The following is an 18,899-nucleotide window of genomic DNA, read 5'->3' on the forward strand; positions in this document are numbered from 1 at the left end:
GCCAGCTTAGAAAGACTCTTATATGCAGTTAAACATGTATTCATGGCGAATGGTTTTGGCTGAAAAAAGGAAGGAGTGGCAGTGTGGTGATGAATTGGTAAAGGCTGAGTCATGTTTCCATATATTTTGAATGATACATTTCTGAACAATTTCAGTATCCATTTCTATGGTGAAAAATGACGTGGATTTCTGGAAAACTTTATAGTTCCAGAATAATCTAAACGGAAACAAGGCATATTTGTTTAGCTTCTCAGAAAGCATTTCTGCAGCTCTTCTCTGAAATGAATTTAAGAAAACATTGCACTGTAAATTAAAGCCAAAAGTGCTACTCCAGTTCTGCAAGAACTGAATTTTCCCTAACTTTCCTGTTCAGACTCCAGACCGAAAAGCCGATTCTATGTGTGATGCCATTCGGAGCTATTTCCCTGCCAGCTCTGCTGGGCTGTGCATGAGATCCCACCAGGCTGCCAGACGGACGGAGAGCACAGCAGGGCTGGCAGGGAGATGAATCTTAAGAAGGTCTCTCTTGGAGCTTACTTTTAGTTGAAGATGTTTATTCGCTGCTCTTCTGCTTGTCTGCCGCTTGAAAATTCATGTCCTTCCTTTTGCTCCGAGAAGGAAGAGCATCTTCTCTGGAGGTTCTACTCATGCTGCCCTGGCTCTCATGGGCCTCCTGTAGGTCTTCCTCCTGCCCTCTCCCATTTTAAGGCCATTTCTACTGGGATTAAATAAATTGTGTGGTGAAGGGAATAAATCCACCAGATGTCAGTACTGCTGTCTTGCCAAAGTTCTTGCCCGAGAACAGCTTTGAAGAAGCCACCAAAAGGAAAGGCAGGGACCGAGACAACACATAACCAGCTGGCACAGCCAGGCTGAGCCTTCAGCAGCTTGACCATCCCACGTCAATACATCTGCAGGGTCTTTTGGGTAGGTCCTATTTGGAAAACAAAATCTGTACTTTCCTTGGAAAAGTGAGATAAAATGTGTATTAATTTATAGTCTTGTGGGTAGTAAATACAGCTAATTAGGAGCTTATGTTAAGAGAAGGGCTAATTATAGGCAGGGTGTTCAGAAGCAGCAGGCCACACTTGATTTTCCAGGTCTGTTTTTTGCCTGTAGAGTAAGTGGACAGGGCACAAAAATGCCATATGCATCTTGATCCATAGAATGTGTGCTGTATAGCACATGATAGAGCCAACACTTACCTGGCCTTCACATCCACGTGACTACAATGAGAAATAACAGGGTTTTGTTGCAGCAAGCGGAATTTCTAAAAACGGGGAGAAGAAAGCCCTGTGAGATATTGCTTGGGAAGGGTCTGTGGCAGGAGACCTTCAAGACAAGAGAAGGCAAACATGAGCTGAGAAGGGGTTGATACTGAGATTTATAAAAGGAGGGAGGTTTTTATAGCAAAAGGTTTTTAAAACCCATGTGATGCCATCACTGGGTTTTTTATCTGAACAGGTGTCTCATTTGTTTTTTTAGAGCCGTTTCGGGAAGGCTGAGGGTCTTTCATATGTTAATGCTTTCATTTATCAACTATTTAAGTGTCTGTTCTCTTCAGGTTTCTTCTACTGATTATGTGCCAGGCAATCAGTTTCGGGTCTCTGCTTTTGAAGGGATTTAAGAGTCAGGGATAGGAAAAGGAGCGAGAGGCAGGTCTGAGTGTTATTCTGATTATAAGAAAATATCTTTTGGAAGAAAACAGGCAATTATGAGCTACGAATTTAAATCAGCCACTCCGAGGCTACAGCGCAACACATGCCTGGTTTTTAAAGGGATGAGTGGGTGGAAGATAACCTCTTCATCATCCCAGGATGAGGTTTGACAAGGGTGTTTCATGGCATGGCAATGGCTTTGTTGTTGGGTTGGTTGTCTTTTTTTTTTTTTTTTTAACTGAAGGAAAAGTGTGGGCGAAACAGAATTGGCTTTGGTTTCCATTTGAAAAGCCTCCTCAGTTCGGTGCCGTCACTCTGTGGGCGTGCTTTGGTGGTGCTTGAAGTGAATAAAAATTGGAGAAGCCATCAATATCAACAGGCTTGGTAAATGTCAACCAGTTTGGCCAGTCTCACTGAAAACCAGCACTGGAAAACCTCATCGGTCAGGCTGCAATGCTGCAAGGCAAAGGGAAGGTGCCAGCTTGTCTTGGGGGGTCTCAGAGTCTGTGGGCGGCACAGAATCATTTATATTTTACATCCTGTAGCCTTAACGAGCTAAATAGTGACCTTTAAAAATGCCAGCAGAGAAACTTTGAGATGCTCAACAACATCAAAAATCTCCTTTTTCAGTCATTCAGTTCCCACAAGGAACACAACTGCAAGAGCCCAGGTTTGGCCATCAATTTGCAATACCCAATGAGGGATGCTTGAGTCTGGTGTTGGCAAGGCCAAGCACTCGATGGCACAAAAATCCCAGCTGTGATTTGCACAGGTAACACATCCAAGTGGTGTTTTAATTAATCTGTGCCAGAATTTGGACAGGTACATAAAGAAATGGAAAGCTGGAAGAGCTGTGGTTGGCTTTGAGCAGCCTGTGCTCCCAATGTGAGCACTCTCTGTGCATGGGGATGTGCTTTAGAGGCACAGAAAAAGCCTGTGATGTGAAGAGAGCGGTAGGATCTGGGATTTTTTCACCCTCCTCAGCCTCTTTGGCGGCCACCCTGTTCCTTCCCCAACAAGGCTTGCCAGCAAAACACTCTGCAGCAGGGTAGGATCTGTGGTGACAAATTCTTTCTAGCCTTGAACTAATGGACCAGCTGGATGGAAAAGAGCAGGCTTGGAGCTGTGCCCCTCCAAGAGCTTCCGGCACAAAGTGGCTTCATTGAGCAGCAATTATTATATTATCTCCATAAATATTTTAACTTCTCAGGCAAAGCAAGGAGGAAATTACTCTTCAGTGTGGAATTTATAAAAACAAACCTCATTAAATCTCCCTAGGACAGACTGACAAATGTTTGAATAAGATGATGGGAAGGATTCCTTTGGAGCTGGTCTTCTTAATGACTTGTTTTTGCAATGCCAAGGAAGACATTTACTAGAGGAGAGCCCAAGGGATTGCTGAAAAACCTTTCAGCACACACATTTCAGACACAGCTCTTGAGAGCACATGTCACAACTGGGTTGGGAAATGGCCAGAGTTAGTTAAGTGGGGTTAAAAAACCCCATGTTGTTTAATTTCAGAGCTATTGGACTTAATGGCCTGCCAAAAAGTATCAGATCTTCTTGGACATCCTGATATTCTTCTGCACCAGCTGGCATAGCTTTGTACTCAACATCCATCCAGAGCACCTCGATGTAGGGAGTTAGGCTCATTTAAGAGTACGTGGGAATCATCGGTACGATTTTTCCTGAAGCTGAACTGAGATGATAGGCTGTAGTTAGGTAATAAAATCCCAACATTTAACTATGCATACTCTAGCACCCAGAGTTAAGTCCACGTGATCAGACAGCACTCGGCATAGCCTGTGTGTTCATAAATATGATTTTCCAAAAGGAGCAGGTTCCTGCATTGCGGAGAGTGATCCGTTCTCATGAGGTATCCAAAGGGTTGATCAGGAAATTGGCTTGTGGTGTTTGCAGGAGACAGGTTATAGGGTCTTGGAGAGCAGCAAAAACGTGGAGGTAAATAGCAGCATGTTGCCTCATTTACCTGATGTATGGATTGAAATGGAAAAGCAGCGGTGAACTCTCTGCACCTGTGGAAGGGAAACTGAACGGAATAAATAGCATGGAGCGGGTGTAAAATCAGTCGATGGGCTTGGAGCATCCACGGGGGATGTGGTACATGGTTTGGATGTCTATCAGAGAAGAGGACAAGGTAGTGGTGTTGCAGCTCTCACTGGAAAGGGACATTAATGGGGAATTACTGTGTCTTTGCATTGCAATACTGCTTGGAACAGCAGTGGGGTTCTTGGGACACGGGGACCCGGGTGCAGCCCTCAGCTCCAGCCTACCCTGCGCTTGCATCCAGCCCCCACGCTTGACAGGATAAATCATGTCCCAGAAAACTGGTGCTCTTAATTAAAAGAATAATCCAATCAGCCACTCAGAGGAGCGCGCACAGCTCCCCATTTAGCATCGGCAGCTCCCCGAGGCCTTCCAGTCAATGTTAAATGCACAAGGAGGGACATCATCCCCAGCCCATGGGAGCAGCTGCCTGCCACCAAGGCAGCAATCAGATCCCCAGCAGCAGCAATCAGAGCAGGGCTGGGTGCGAGAGTTAATCAAAACCTACCTGTAATTATAGCAGAGTCTGTTTGAGCACCTGATTAATATATTTATGCCTTCATTACGGGCAGGCTGCTGGCTGCAGGCAGGGACACGTGCACAGAGAGTAGCCATGGAGGGCGGAAAACCACAAAAGAAATTGTTTCAGATCCCAAATGCAATGATATGTCTTTACCAAGGTGATTTATCGATTTAATACACCCTCCTTAGCCAGAGTGTGGATAGTGGAAGATGTATTAAATGATAAAATAATTGCCTGAGCAAAGGGGTAGATTTGGCCCAGTGTGGGGCTCTTTCTAAAGTCTGTCAGCAGAGGAAGATGAAGGATGAAGTACCTTGACAGAGAATTTAATAAACTATCTATACAGAATTGTTCCAATGTGATTTATGTGTCTGTGCATATATGTATAATACAGTGCTTGGAAAGAAATCACACATACATATACATAGTGTATATTGCACACTCTGAGCTAGTTGTATTTTTCTGGGGAGGAAAGAGATCATCCAGCTATCCAGGAATATTCATGAAAGCGTTCAAAATTTTTTCCCCAATTTAACTGCTCAACAGTTGTTTTCACATCACTGCCTTGGCTCTATCGCTGTTTATTTGTCTTGCCATGGTGCCTCTTCCTACCATGGAGGGGGTCCGGTGTGGTGCTCTACCAGCTGCTCTATCCATGGTCCCAGGCTGCCTGTTCACCCCTCTCTCTGCCTGCACAGGGCGAGCGAAAACGAGGTAGGACTTGTCAGGAGATGTCCAAGCTCGGCATGGTGGCACCACGTCCCCAGGGTGAGGACTTGGTGTGCAAAAGCCCAGTAGTAACCATACCAGGCAAGGACGGGCCGCCCGCCCTGGGAAGCTGCGTGATCTCATGGCACATCACTCACTGCTCCACTCCCTGATCAAATAAGTCAAAATCCTGAAGGAAGGACTGAGGGAGACATCGATCTTGGGTTCCCCTCAGTGAGGCAGGGACAGTCTGGGGGCAGCCCCGATGGGGACACCGCTCCATCGCGCTCCTCGTCCTGTGCCTGTGTGTATGGGTGAGCGGTGCTGCACCGCTTGGTTTCAGGGTGTTATGATTCTCTGTGCTAACAACCAGCAGGCAAGTGGGTTTTTCTAAGCTGGCTGACCTCGTTTTCAAACATTGGCAGGCTGTGGAGGAAGGAGATAACTCAGAGGCACTCACTCACAGTTAAGGGTTGCATTTATGAGGCTTTGCTGATCCCTGGCCAGGCAGATCTCCATCCTCTCCTGCCTGAGTCTTCTGATGCATCTCCCTGTATCTCACACCAATGCCGATGTTCTTCCCGCCTGGCTATCAGGTACCAGTGGTGCTGGAGGAGCACGCTGGGCTGTGCTGGGGAGCACTGGGGCTGTGGAGGGGAGCGCAGTCTTGCTTGGAGAAAGGCTCAAAAAGTGGCTGGGTCCCATGTACGCTGCTGAGTGCATCCTCCAAGCCCAAGGAACATCCCAGTTCTTACTCCTCGTGCAGATACGCTGCAGCCCATGGAGCACCCTGGGCCAGTCCCATCCCCGTTTGACTGGTGTACTGGGATGGGCTGAGCTGACGAAGGAGCAAGGTAGTGCACCGATCCCTGCCATCTTTATGCCTCTCTCCCTGCCACCCGAGGGTGCCAGGAGATCATGAACACAGTACACTGCATGGCAGTTTGCTTCAGCATCACCATCTGGTGATAATCACCATGTCGTGCTTGTCCCCTAGAAACACCGCGGATTTTTGTGTCAGAGAGAAGTCATTAACTGCCAACCTAGTTGGATACTCAAGAAGCTATCAAGAAGCTCCTGCTCCCCTATCAAATCAGGGGTGAGAAATCAGCTGGGCAACCAGTTTCCTCAGAAGTGTTTTTCTTCAGCTCATTCTTCTTTTATGATTTAAAATATGAGATAAAGCCCCTCCGGGTTCTTGCGGAGCTGCGCTGGTTGCCATGGAAATAACCCTTGTTAATGGCTTTGCAATAAAACAAGAATAATTTACACAGGGAGATCTTGGGGTACTCACGCTGTGCTGCTGCATGCTCACACAAATGGTGGTGCTGGGATCGTGCTCTGGTCTTACCCCCTAGTTTGGTCACTGCTAGTGGCATGCAGGGAGCTGGGCAGTGTTCATCCCCACCTTGTGACACCAAAAAGTTGTGAGTCCCACAGAAATTCCATGCCAGGAGGCACCAGCATGCAGGGATGGGGCTGTCTGATGGGGGTTTGCCTGGGCTACATGCTGTCCCAGTACCGGTGGTTTGGAGGCAGTTTGAGGAAAAAGTGGTGCTGGCAAGCGTGGGTTTAGAGGAACTTTTCCTTTCACTGCAAGTTATTTTAGCTCTAATGGTGAGTGGTTAACTTCAGCCAGATGTGGTGTGGCCAGTAGCCTGGCTGGGCTGGTCTTGATCCACTTGGGCTGGGTCTCAGACTAGTTGGGCTGATGCTGGAGTGGTGTTGAGACAATGTTGAACTGGTTGGACTGGCTGTGCTGGTGTCTTAGTTCTACCCGTGCCTGGCAGGAAGTGGAGGTGGAGGAGCAGGATGGGGCACAGCAAGGCTGTGCTGGGCAAGGGCCCTGGGTGCTTTAAGCCCATCATTTGACTGAATCACAGAATAGTTGGTGTTCGAAGGGACCTTCAGAGCTCACCCAATGCCACCCCTGCCATGAGCAGGGACATCTTCACCAGCTCAGGTTGCTCAGAGCCCCGTCCAGCCTGGCCTGGGATGTCTCCAGGGATGGGGCATCCACCACCTCTCTGGGCAACCTGGGACAGTGTTTCACCACTCTCAGCGTAAAAAAAATTCCTTCCTCATGTCTGGCCTGAATCTCCCCTCCTTTAGTTTAAAACTATCACCCCTTGTCCTGTCACCACCTCTCGTCCTATCACAGTAAAGAGGGCAACTATGGGCTTTAGGTAATCATCTCTTCACATGGCTTGATCTATAAATGAAGCAGTGCTGATGTCCCTTGCTGCCCACACTTCCTCCCGTCACAGCCACTATAAATCTGTTCCAGGGGTGACGGATGCTGGAGGGGCTCTATGCTATATGGGACAGACACGTGTTCATTCTTCCCGTGGCCCTTACGGTCAGTACACGGAGGGAACCAGCTTCTGCGTGGGATGCTGGATGGATGCTGCAGCAGCTGGGGTGCCCACTGGGTCTCACCGCTCTCCCTGTCTGCCTTGGCAGGTGTACGAGAGCGGCAGCAACGTGGACCAGTTTGTGACCCGCTTCCTGCTGAAGGAGACGGCGAACCAGACCCAGTCACTGCTGAGCTCTGTGGAGAGTGCTGTGGATGCCATCGACGAGCAAACCAACCCCGGCAGGTCTGCAGCACCTCCTGCCCTCCTTCCTTACTGCTTCCTGGTTGATTTTGGCACAGCAGGGTGGAGGGAGAGCTGGGGATGCTTTTGCATGGTGAGGGAAAATGCAGTAGAAGGTGTGCAGGAGCAAAGGGGAGCTGGGCAAGCGGTTGCCTTTCTCTTTGCCTCCCTTCCCGGCTCCATGAGAGATCTCGGGGTGTTCCTGCAGTGCTCTGTCCTGCCCTGTCCCTGACACTCCTGCAGCCCAAAGGGTCCTGCTCGGCCGCTCTGCCTGCCAGTGGTGCAGGGGGATGCAAACAGGGGGGAAGCACCCGCAGGGTTGTACTGGGTGGTGCTGGGTGGTGCTGGGTGGTGCTGGTTGCATGGGGCTGCTTCTCCCAGCAATGCCACTGGTCCCATTCGGGGGGAAAAAAAGTGCCTGGGGTGTGCTGGGGCCAGCCTGCCATGGGCAGTGTCCCATGTTGGGGATGCTGTCCCTCCTGTGAGGGCACCCATGGATGAATTCCTCTGCAGAGGCGAAACGTGCTCGTGCACAAGAGACTGGTACCACCATCCTTGGGTCCCATGAGGAGGGGACCATCCCCATCCCCATAGCCCAGCACATCCTACCCAGCTTGGAAGATGGAGGAGATGGTTTCAAGATTTCTCAAATGCTTCCAGCACTAAAATATAAGGAGTACCTAGCAGCATAGTCCAAACCTCAGCACAGCCCTCGCTTGGTGTCACAGTGTCACTTGCCTCCCCGGAGTATCACTGTCACCAGCTGTAACCAGGACAGGTTGCCACGGAAACTGTTCATCAGATGCTCATGAAGCAGATCTTGTCTCCTGTCACACCTGCAAACCAGGAGGCCGGGGGATGCCGGGGGGGGGGTAGGTCGCCTTGGTTTCACCGATCCGTGGGTGGGAAGAGGGAACAAAGGCCCTTGGACCACAGAGCATGAAAATCCCAGTTGCGACACCACACCATGTACTTGAATGTTTCATTGCAGCCAGGTCTTGGTGTTTTTGGTTTTAACATCAGCAGCGAGCATGTCCCAGACCAGCATCTTGCAGGAGCTGTTGCTCCCTGGGACACAGTGAGACCCTGGGCAGCCCTGGTGACATCTCACCAGCTTTCCCAGGAGAAATGCTCTGGGTTTCATCACTCCACATCACTTTTTTCTCCCCATTTTGGAAGGAAACCACTGGTCTGCAGCAAAACTTGTACAAAACATGTGGGAAAAGTAGAAGCTCTTGGGAAACAATGAGGAGGAAATGAGCCCAACATCAGACAGAGCAATTAGAGCCCATGAAAGACTTTGCTGGCTTTTATTTGCTGATGTGTGGGCCCAGTTTGTAATGAGGAGTATTGTACTTGTTTTCTCATGGTGATAAGAGCCAAAAAAAAAAAAAAAAAAAAAAAAAGACCCCACAAAAATTTTCTATCTCACACATCCCACATCCGCATGGAGACAAAGAGGTGGCCTAAAAAGCACCAGAATAAAGGGCTGTAAAACGAAGTGCAGGAGCAGAGCATCCAAGCCTGAGACACCTCATTAAATTGTGATTAAAAAGAAATCTCTGCCTGTTCTCGCCTAATTTCCTGCCTATTGACGAGGGATTATTCAGCACTGGCAATGGGATTACTGCACAGCCTGTAGCGACAGGGATGTTCCTGCCACCTTTATCGCTGTTCTCGCTTCCTTGTCTTGGGGATGCTCTTCAGGATCAGCTCATCACATCCCTGTGTGCAAGTTCGCATCCACACCAGCTGATTTTGGGGACAACAGCAGCCTGGACATTGCTCCCTCAGCACCAAAAGAGCCAGCCGAAATTGCCCAGGGTAGCCGAGGAGGGTAGAGAGAGCACCCAGCTGCTGTGCTTTAGAGGGAGTTTGGTGCGTGGAGGGGGACAGGAGGGCAGGGACGATGCTGGTCACTGTTGTGCCCATCAGGTCCCCAGCTCTCAGTGTGCTGTCTCCAGCCAGGTGTGGGCACTGCTGCTCTCCAAGGGGGTCTGACATTGGTGGCAGAGCTACTGAAAATGATGCTCCAGCGCTGGCTCTGCGGGGCCAGCTCATGCTGGACGTGCCTGGCTCTGCTCCCTGATGGCCCATGTGCTCTCTGGTTGCAGGCACTACCCCAGCAAGGCTGGTCACGGCCTGATGGACAGCTGGTACGACAGCCCTGTGCCCAGCTACTCACCGACCAGCCGAGTGGTCCCCAGGGAGCACGGCAAGAGCTTCCCAACTGGTAAGTGGTGGCCGCTTCCCAGCCTCACCAGCAGCCTGGGGTGGCCTTGGGTGCTTGGGGACGGGACCTGTAGTCCCAGTGGCAGCACGGAGGTGATGCTCAGCTTCCCCAGAGGGCAGTGGAACTCTTGGGGGGTGCCTGCCAGCACCTCTCACTCCATAGAATCATAGAATCATTTTGGTTGGAAGAGACCCTCAAGATCATTAAGTTCAACCATTAACCTAACTCTGGTACCAACCCATGTCCCTAAGAATCTCATCTAGGTGTCTTTTAAACCCCTCCAGGGGTGGTGACTCCACCACTTCCCTAGACGGCCCATTCCAGTGCCTGACAACCCTTTCCAGAAAGTTTTTCCTAGTATCCAATCTAAAATGCTGCCTCCCGGCTCCACGTAGGTTCCCCTGACACCAAGGCAGAGGGTTTGGAGGGCCAGATCAACAGACTGGCTGAGCTGATTGGCAGGCTGGAGGACAAGGTAAGGGCCAGCATTTCCACAAGTGGGGCTGTCCCCTGGATGTCCCCATACCTGCAAGGGACTTGGAGGTGACCAGGAGGTGGCCATGTCCATCCCTGCACCATGATATGCATGGGCTGGGGGTGGGGACTGGGTTGCTGGTGGTGGCAGAGTTGGAGGAAGTAACTTTGATGAGATGATGGCAGTTGTTTAATGTGGAATGATTAACTGTGAGGTTTTCTTTTAGACAAGAAGAAGGCATAAGAAAGCAATGTCTCTTGCAGAGGCAGTGTTACTCCATCTAGGGACCGAAGGAGAAAATGTTGCAGTGCAGGAGGTGTTTCTGAAATCCTCCTGGTTTGCATTTGCAGGGCAGAAGGGAGAAAGGAGCAGGATGGGGGAAAAGCTGTGGTTCAGGGCAGAAACCACCATACCAGTGGTTGCCAAAGGAAATAAGAGCATGCCTGGGGCTGGGGAAGGTACAAGCGGGGGTTGAGGAGGGGTGGGCACCCCTGCTTCTGTATCCCCAGGGCAATTCAGGGACCGTGACAAGCTGTTTAGGGGCTGACGCGAGGACGTGGTCTCGGGGATGTTGGCTGCACTAGGAGCTTTTGCAGAGGGTCCTGATGGGAGGGCGCAAAGGTGCCAGTGGCTCTTGGAGCCATGCCCTGTGGAGAAGGGGACACGGCCCCTCATGCCAAGCGCTGGGGACAGAAACTCACCAGGCTGGGAGGGACATGCAGCCTCAGCCCACCCCCCTGTCGCTCTTTCCCAGACTCTCTGGTTTGACCTGCAGCAGCGGCTGTCGGACAGCGAGAGCACAGCTTGCACGGTGAGAGCGCCTGCGGGGTGCTGCGGTGTCTCTGGCATCAGACTGGCGGGGGGGGCTCACCATGTTTTCTGGGGTCTCATGCGTTGCTGTGTTTTTTGGGGGGGCCTGGCAGTACCTCCTCCTGGTGCGGAACGAGATGACGGTGTCGCACAAGCACCTGGGCGAGTTCTGCAGCTCCCTGAAGCAGTACCTGAAGAGCGTGGCCGGGGAGCGGGACTGCTTCCAGTGGGTACCGCGGTGGGGCTGGGGGGGCTTGGGGTGGGCTGGGGGTTGTCGCACTGCCCTCACAGCAAGGGGCACCCCATGAAGTGAAGGGTTGAGGCAAAACAGCCAGGATTTGGGCTGTAGTGATGCTTGGCCACCCAGTCCCTTTTGCATGGGCTGGGGAGTGCCAGGGGCTGCAGGGTTCACCCCGTGGTGGCCACCCTACAGCATGCCTGTGAGGGGACAGGTGCCCAATGGTTCGGGGCTCACCCCTTCCCCTGCTCCCACCAGTGTCACCGCGGTGAAGCTGCCTGATGGGGTCACCTTCATCGTCTATGAGTTCTGGGAGACCGAGGAAGACTGGAAGAGGTAGGGGAAGGGCGGAAGGGGGGAAAAAAGCTCATTTTTTTGGTGGGGTTGCTTGGGCATGGAGGAGTGTTGGAGCTGCTGAGCCTCAAGCTCCATCCCCTGTCTGATGGCAGGGATGAAGCGCTGTCACTGTAAGGTGGATTAAGGAATTGGGGGATCTCTGCATCTCCACCCAGGGATGCCTTTGGGCATGGGGGATGGGAGGTGTCACTGTCCTGAACTGTGCCAAGCTGCTTTGCCCAAGAGGAGGATGAGCAGGATTACTGGCACTCAACCCCTGCCACAGCTGCCACGGTCAGGGAGGGGAGGTTGAGATGGTGAATTTGGGGGACTGTGAGCTGCCAATGTGCTGTCACCCACCCTGTCCCGCCCGGACACAGGCACCTGCAGAGTGCCACCTGCAAGGGCTTCCAGCACGTCAAGGTGGACACGCTGAGCCAGCCCGAGGCCGTATCCAGCGTGGCTGTGCCAGGTAGGAGGGAGGCTGCCCTGTGGCCTGGGGGATGGAGACCCCCAGGCACTCTCCTGCCGTTGGGGAGCGGGTGTGGGGTGGGGGCCGCACGGACAGGGCTGGGTGGGGGGGTTGGTGTGTTGTGAGGCCAGGTGGCGTGACCCACAGGTGCCATTCCCCTACAGCTGCGTGGTGCACCCTGAGCCGAGAGTGACCACCGGTGCTGGGGGTCCCGCCAGCACTCACCCTGCTGGAGGGTGGCCGCGACCCCCTCCATGGACGTGGATGGGAGGTGTTGGTGTGACCTGTCTGCAGTGAAAGAAACCCCCGTGTGTGTCCCCAGCACCCAACAGGTGTCCCCCCAGCTATCCCGTCACCTGGGTCACCTCTCCCTAGAGCAGGGTGGTCTCTGGGGGTGTCCCCCTGGAGCCTGCCAAGGAGGGGCTGGCAGGGTTGGGGGGCGCATCCCCCACACACGGGCAGTGGGTAAGGCAGGGTGCCGGCAGCCAGGCGATGGGAAGAGGGCAAGGTGGGGGTAGGAGGTAATGAGGGGCAGGGGTGGGAGTGTGAGGCTGCAGCCCCCCTGTGGGGGGTAAGTTAGGGGTCCCTGCTGGTCCCCAGAGCCACCCAGGGAGTGGGCCAGGGGGATTAGTCTGTACCCAGTGCAGTGTGTGTGTGTGTCTGCAGGGATGGGGACCCTTGTCCCTGGGGGAGAGCCAGGGTGGTGGTGGGGGTGTCCCTGCTCTTGGGATGCCCCTTAGTCCTGAGGGGCTGTGGGTGGTCCTGAGGTTTCCTTTGCGTGTGCGCAGTGGCAGTGGGTGCCTTGCAGATGTGGGACTGGCTGCCCTCCCCTTTCCCAGGGTCTGTATGTCTATCTGTATGTGTATCTGTTTGTGTGTGTGCAGCGCTCGCTGCCCATCCTGCCCCCCACCCCACCATCCCTTGGGGTGCGTCGTGTGGGGTCCTCCCCAATATCCTGTCCTGTATTTATTAGCTGCTGTACAACGGGAACAGTGATGCCAAATAAAACCATGATGGGATCTGGTGGTGCAGCTGTGCCTGGGGCAATGGGGCTTGGGGTATGGTGAGGGGCAGTTTGGGGTACAATGGGGGAGGTCCATGGCCCCTCAGCGCAGCAGCCCCAGCACAGCCAGGGCAGCGCTCTGCCCACAGACAAAGGCACCACCGAGCACAGAGATGACACCCCAGGAGATGAGAGCAGCCCTGTGGGGACACAAGAGGGAGGACAATGGGACAGGGCTGGCCCTCAGTAACACTCCCTCTGGGCGTGGGACCCTTAGTGGCGTCCCAGCCTCCTCTGCCATGCTCCTCTGCATTGCCTCCAGTGGACAGCCAAAGACCTCGACAGCCCCTCCAGTTTGTCCCGTGCCTGCTGCAACGACTCGCAAACCTGGTCAAAAACCCAGCAGCTGCTACCACGAGGTCATTCCCAGCTCTGCCTGCACCCAGTGTCACCACTGAGGGTGCACAGTCCCACACCACTGTACAGTCACTACTGAGGGTGCACAGTCCCACACCATCCCCACTGCTCCTCGCACTCCTGCAGCCACAGCCCCTGTCCTACTGCCACATACCCCCATCCCTGCCACCTCCCCAGCTCCACCCCCAGCCCCACCACCTGTGGGCCTGCACCCTCATGTCACCCCATGTCCTGCAGCAAGTGCTGCTGTTTCAGAGCCCACAGGTGCCCCCCTTGCAGGGACCCCACCTTGGCTGGCATGCACCCCTGGGGACCCTGCCCCTGCCCACCGCCAAACCCGCAGACACTCACTTTTTGCGTGGCCCGAGGGTGCGGGTCCCGGTCATGCACACCAGGCACAGCCCTGCTGCCAACGCAGAAGCTCAGCCATGCCGCCACGGCACCGCTCCCTGCCACAGCATCCTCCACAAGCACACCCCTGCACCCCCAAAGCAGGGCCAGCATGGGCCACCCACCACTGCAGCCCCCTGCCTACAGTGATGCTCCTGGCACCAGTGACTTGTCCCTCCCGCCGCTCACTCTTGCCTGGAAAGATGAAGATGAAGAACGCACTGATCCCCCCAATGAGCTCGATGACCTTGCCGATGTCCGGGACAAACAGAGCGATGGCAAGTGTGGTGGCCATCCAGGCGACTGTCAGCACCAGCCGGCTCCGCTGCTCGTGCTCCTCGGGCACTGCTGTGGTCCTGTGCTTGGGGGTCACCCACAAGTCCTGCACCACTGACCTGGAAGGGAGGAGGAGGGGCTGATGGCAACTGGCAGAGCTGCACCAGTGTGGGGGGACACCCAGCTCACCACTGTCCCCTCACCTGCCCAGCAGCACCACAATGGGGTAGATGGTGATGATGGAGACACCGAAGAGCAGGCGGGCGACGAGGACAACCGGGTCATTCCCTGGGTAGGACATCAGGACATCGGCTGCCACAGCCTCACCGAAGGTCAGGTAGCCATAGATCCCTGTGGAGAGGGAGGGTGGCAGGAACCTCCAGGGAAGGGGTGGTTGTGCTGGAGACAAGGATGGAGGAGCCTGGAGGAGGATGGAAGAGCTCCAGGGCCAGGGGACCCATGGGGCAAGGAGAGGGTGAAGGGTTCCAGCTGCCGGTGTTACCAGTAAGGGAGTAAATGAGCAGGCAGATGAGCATGGAGAGCACAGAGACAGCCACCCAGTGGGAGAAGCTCTGGTTGCGCATGCTGCTGTAGATGGCCACACAGGCCTCGTGGCACTGCAAGACACAGGAGCACAACGCTGGGGCCCTACGTGGTGACAATCCCCATCCCCAACACCTTTTCTCCCACCCATGGGTGCCCTGTCCCCAGAGACTTGTATCCTGCCCCACAGCCGTATCTGGTGACAGCCATGGGTCCCCTGCCTTGCATGGGGTCCCCGTGGTCTGGGATGCTGCAGGAGGCTGCCAATACTGTCCCAGCAGCTGGAGACAGGGGGGCTAGGGTCACCTACCTGGAAGCCAAAGCAGATGGTGGGGATGACACTGAAAACAGAAGCCCAGGAAGAGGCCCTATGGTGTGGGGGGAGGAAACACAGAGCAAAGGGTGTGAGGCCCCCAGAGGCAGAGAGGACCTTGAAGGCTGTGAAGCCCTGATGCCACCATGTGAACCTCGTGCTCAGTGATTCTGGGAGAAGGGGGCAATTGTTGGAGTGACGGCTGGGGCAGAGGGCTGCCACCCACCCACCACTCTGCCAGTGCTGTCCCAAACTACCCCCCCGCCCAGGGCCACCCCCTGCACTGCCTCCAGCCCTGCCCCATGCCACCACTGGTGCCAAGTGGCCCCAGAGGGGACAGGGTGGGAGGGATGCAGGGCTGACCCTACTACCTGGAGGGCTGGGGGGGCTCAGGCGAGCCCAGGCTCTCTGCCTGCAGGTGGTACTTGAGGACGATGACCAGGGTGAGGTAGCAGGCAGCCAGCGTGCCCAGGATGCTGCTGGGACAGGGGAGTGTCAGCATGCAGAGCAGGTGGGAGGTTGTCCCACGCCCCGCAGGGACCCGGGAGGAGATGGCCTAGGGCACAGGGATGGGCCACCACAGGGACAGCCCAGGATGTACCTGGAGTACTTCTGGAAGCCAATCTCCCTGGGGACAGAGAGCGGGAAGATGACAAGGACACAGAGAGCAGAGAGGGTGAAGCGTTGGTCTGCATACCAGGGAGGTGTTGAGGGGGCCCCACTCAACGTCCCATTGGGGTACAGGGAATCACACACTGTGGGGAGCAGCAGGGGGTCAGCTGTGCACCAAAAGGTGGCCCAAGGGGGTCAGGAGCATCACACCATGGCAGGGCCAGGGATCCCCATACCCTCGGGGGTCCAAAAAACCCTGGGGCTGCTCCAGCCCTCATGGGACCACCTTCCCCTCAACTCTCAAGAGTCAGCGGTCCTGGGCACACCCCAACCATCGGGCAGGGGGGACAACTCACGTTTCTCCAGCTGGTCACCCACCACCCTGAGGAGGGCCACGGAGATCATGAAGAGGTTGAGGAGGAAGCAAACCTCGCAGAGCTTCCCTGCTGCTGCCCCGCACACCGCTCGGACAACCCCCTGGTAGGTGGGCTGGGCGCTGAGGGCCGCTGCGTAGCCCAGCACCGCCAGCCCGCTCACCAGGAAGACCAGTGACCCCTGTAGGGACAGGACCCGGCAAGAAGCATCACATTGATTCTCTGTCACCACCCGGACCCAGGGGTACCCAGCAGGGCCATGGTCAGGGACCAGGTCACCTTGTGGCCCTGGGTAACACAAGTCAGCAAAAGGATGAAGAAACAGCCCTACATGATACTTTGAGTCTAGATTTGGGGTTTTTTGGGCACATAGGGGACCAGCTATCAGTTTTATTTTAGGTTGAGCTAAAAGCCAGCTGAAAGCATGGCTTTGGATATGGAGTATCTCTAAGGCAGCAGTAACTTTTGCACCCCTGTTCTCCCTTTCAGCCTGGGTCGGGACATGAGGGTCCCCACCACCCCAGGACCCTCTGTCCCAAACACAGGAGAACCTCACCCTCCCTTTGCCCCTTTCCCAGCACCAGCAGGTACCTCGGCTTCTTTTGGGGATGCCGCTGCCCACAGCCCCTCATCCCTCACCCCGGATCGGCTCCCCCGGTCCCCCCTTACCAGCTCCACCAGGAATGCGGGGGCGGCCCCCCCGGCCCTGCTGAAGGCCCAGGGGAAGCTCAGCAGCCCCGCGCCCAGCGCGGATTTCAGCATGATGAAGACGGCTCCGGCGGAGGTGAGCCCGGCGCCGCCCGCCGCGGGCAGCAGGGGCCGGCCCTCGCCCGCCGGCCGCTCCATCCCGGCGCCTCCCCGGCACGGCTCTGGGCCGGGCGGGCAGCGGGACCGCTACCCCCTCTGCCGGGCCCCGTGGGGGCGGGCGCGGGTGAGCGCGGGGGCTCCGCGAACCCTCCGCCCCCGCGGGGAGTGGAGAGGGGGCAGGGGGCGACGGGGCAGGAGCCGCCGTGGGAAACCCCCACCCCCCGGGAAAGCCCCGTCCTGATCCCACCCTAGCTGGGGTGCAGGGGGGTGGGCATCGACCCAAAGCCCCCCTGGAGAGTGGTGGGAACTATGGTTCGTGTGTCCCCACGGCTTGAAGCCAGCAGTCCATGTCCCCATGTCTGGGGGCACCCCCAAATCGTGAAGAGCTAGAGCAGACCATAGCAAAACCAGCAGCCTCCAGCACCGGGCTGAGCAGGCTGGGGGCTCACCATTCCAGCTGGGCTCCCCCATCCATGAAGTTTCCACTATGCGACATTTTGGAGCTTCTGCGGCACACAGAGGGTGAGGGAAGGGGGCTCTACCAAGTGCCCTTCAGAGCACTTGGCTGGTGGACGCTTCAGCACTCGTTAGGTGTAGGGTGAGGCCAGCACCCCTTGGTGTCTCGGCAGCAGCTAAAACCCACAGGTGTGCTCCTGCTCTCGGGAGACCTTTGCCAGGAGCCATCCCACCCCAAACATGCAGCGAAAACAGGTGCTGGGACAACAGGATTGGGTGACTGATGCTGCAGGGACCTGCACAGAAGAGGCTGCACCCTACAGGGATGAGGCCCCATCCCCTACATGGGGGACACACGGCAATTCTGTGCTGCTCCCAGGACATGCCCAGGGCCCTGGGGTTCAGCGCACAGCCCCCAGTGCTGGCTGTCAGCCCCTAATGCATTTTTGATTTCCCAAATATGTGCCCTTCTGATCTCAGTAAGACGGATAAAGAGACTTTAATCAGCTGCTAGAAGGAATTATAGATGGCTAATTGTGCCTGCCACCTCCATTACATCTCTGCTGCCTACAGGGCTTACAACCGTTTAAAAGGGCCCTTCCAGGCCTTCATTAGCTGCACACCAAAGACTTTGGAAATAATTGGCCTCCACAATTTATAAATTGGCCACTGGGCTGTAAAATACCAACCACCGGGAAAGGCTCTTAATTCGGACTGGCGCTTTGATACAACTTGACTCTAGTTTCAAGCCTGCAGTGGAGCTGTAATCTCTCATTAGCGCTGCGATGAGAGGAGTGAGCCTCCTTGTTAGCACCAACACCAAAGCTTTCCAGGCTCCCTCTGACAGGAGCTCCCCAAATCAAAGAGACCCAGCCCGCCTCCCATGCCCGCATAGCAGCCCTGAGTGCTTTCTCTGCTCAGGAGCTCTGGGCACCCTTGCTTATATTTCTTCCTCCCTTTCTCCCATTTATTTTGGTGCTCCAGCCCCCAGGCTGTGAGGCAAGACCTCATGGGTTGGGAGCTTTACCTGCTGCTGTGTCCCCCGGGCAGCTACCTATTTTGATGGAAAAAGGGCTGCTGATGAATTTTCATCATTCTTCATTAGAAGACATCATTTCATCATTCTTCATTTGAAGACAAAGGTACAAAGGTGCAAATGGCCAGTCCTTGTTTCAGACAAATGAAAACACTGACTACAATTATGCTTTGCTACCTTCAACCCCTTCCGAGGTCTGGCCCTTGAGATTTTACACCGTTATTGACAACTCTTTCACAACCAGTACAACTTGCAGAGCTGCTGCTTGTTGGTCCTACGCAAGATCCTGATGCCACGGGTGAGATGGACCAAGTCCCCTCTGTGTCAGCACGGATGCCATCCTAACAGCAGCCCCACCTCAACTCCCAAAAGTGGGAGCTTTCACTAAGGGCTCCCAAGTGAAGGCTTGGTCCCTTCTCTGGCATCGCAACAAGATGTCACCTCTTCCACTCCACTCTCGCCTTCAGAAGGGAAGAGGCAGGCTGGGGAAAGCCAACGGCTCTCCTGGTAAGTGAAAACAGATTTGCCCAAGCCTTTTTGCGGGACGCTCATGCA

The 18,899-nt window shown here is 54.9% G+C and overlaps 2 protein-coding genes across 2 annotated transcripts in view; one reads left to right on the forward strand and one right to left on the reverse strand.

The window, feature by feature from the left end:
* NECAB2 (N-terminal EF-hand calcium binding protein 2) overlaps positions 1–12,310 on the forward strand; it is a gene marked incomplete at both ends in the record, with an annotated part of 82,589 nt that extends 70,279 nt beyond the window's left edge. Inside the window, 8 exons of the mRNA XM_080352199.1 lie at positions 7,420–7,556; positions 9,668–9,786; positions 10,182–10,261; positions 11,016–11,072; positions 11,185–11,297; positions 11,568–11,645; positions 12,026–12,117; positions 12,282–12,310. Coding sequence (XP_080208325.1) covers positions 7,420–7,556; positions 9,668–9,786; positions 10,182–10,261; positions 11,016–11,072; positions 11,185–11,297; positions 11,568–11,645; positions 12,026–12,117; positions 12,282–12,310 — 705 coding nt within the window. The remainder of the gene's footprint in view (positions 1–7,419; positions 7,557–9,667; positions 9,787–10,181; positions 10,262–11,015; positions 11,073–11,184; positions 11,298–11,567; positions 11,646–12,025; positions 12,118–12,281) is intronic.
* A 913-nt stretch (positions 12,311–13,223) lies between these two features.
* On the reverse strand, positions 13,224–16,935 carry SLC38A8 (solute carrier family 38 member 8; the record flags this gene model as incomplete). The annotated part of the gene is made up of 10 exons (XM_080352007.1): positions 16,715–16,935; positions 16,028–16,226; positions 15,661–15,814; positions 15,431–15,535; positions 15,057–15,114; positions 14,706–14,820; positions 14,407–14,554; positions 14,117–14,322; positions 13,889–13,943; positions 13,224–13,320 (listed from the first exon to the last, which is right to left on the reverse strand). Exons 1-10 carry the CDS (start codon positions 16,889–16,891, stop codon positions 13,224–13,226), a joined length of 1,314 nt encoding a protein of 437 aa, XP_080208133.1. The 5' UTR covers positions 16,892–16,935.
* Positions 16,936–18,899: the final 1,964 nt, after the last annotated feature.

Source organism: Nesoenas mayeri (assembly GCF_963082525.1).
Source record: "Nesoenas mayeri genome assembly, chromosome: 12".
Classification (NCBI taxonomy): Eukaryota; Metazoa; Chordata; class Aves; order Columbiformes; family Columbidae; genus Nesoenas; species Nesoenas mayeri.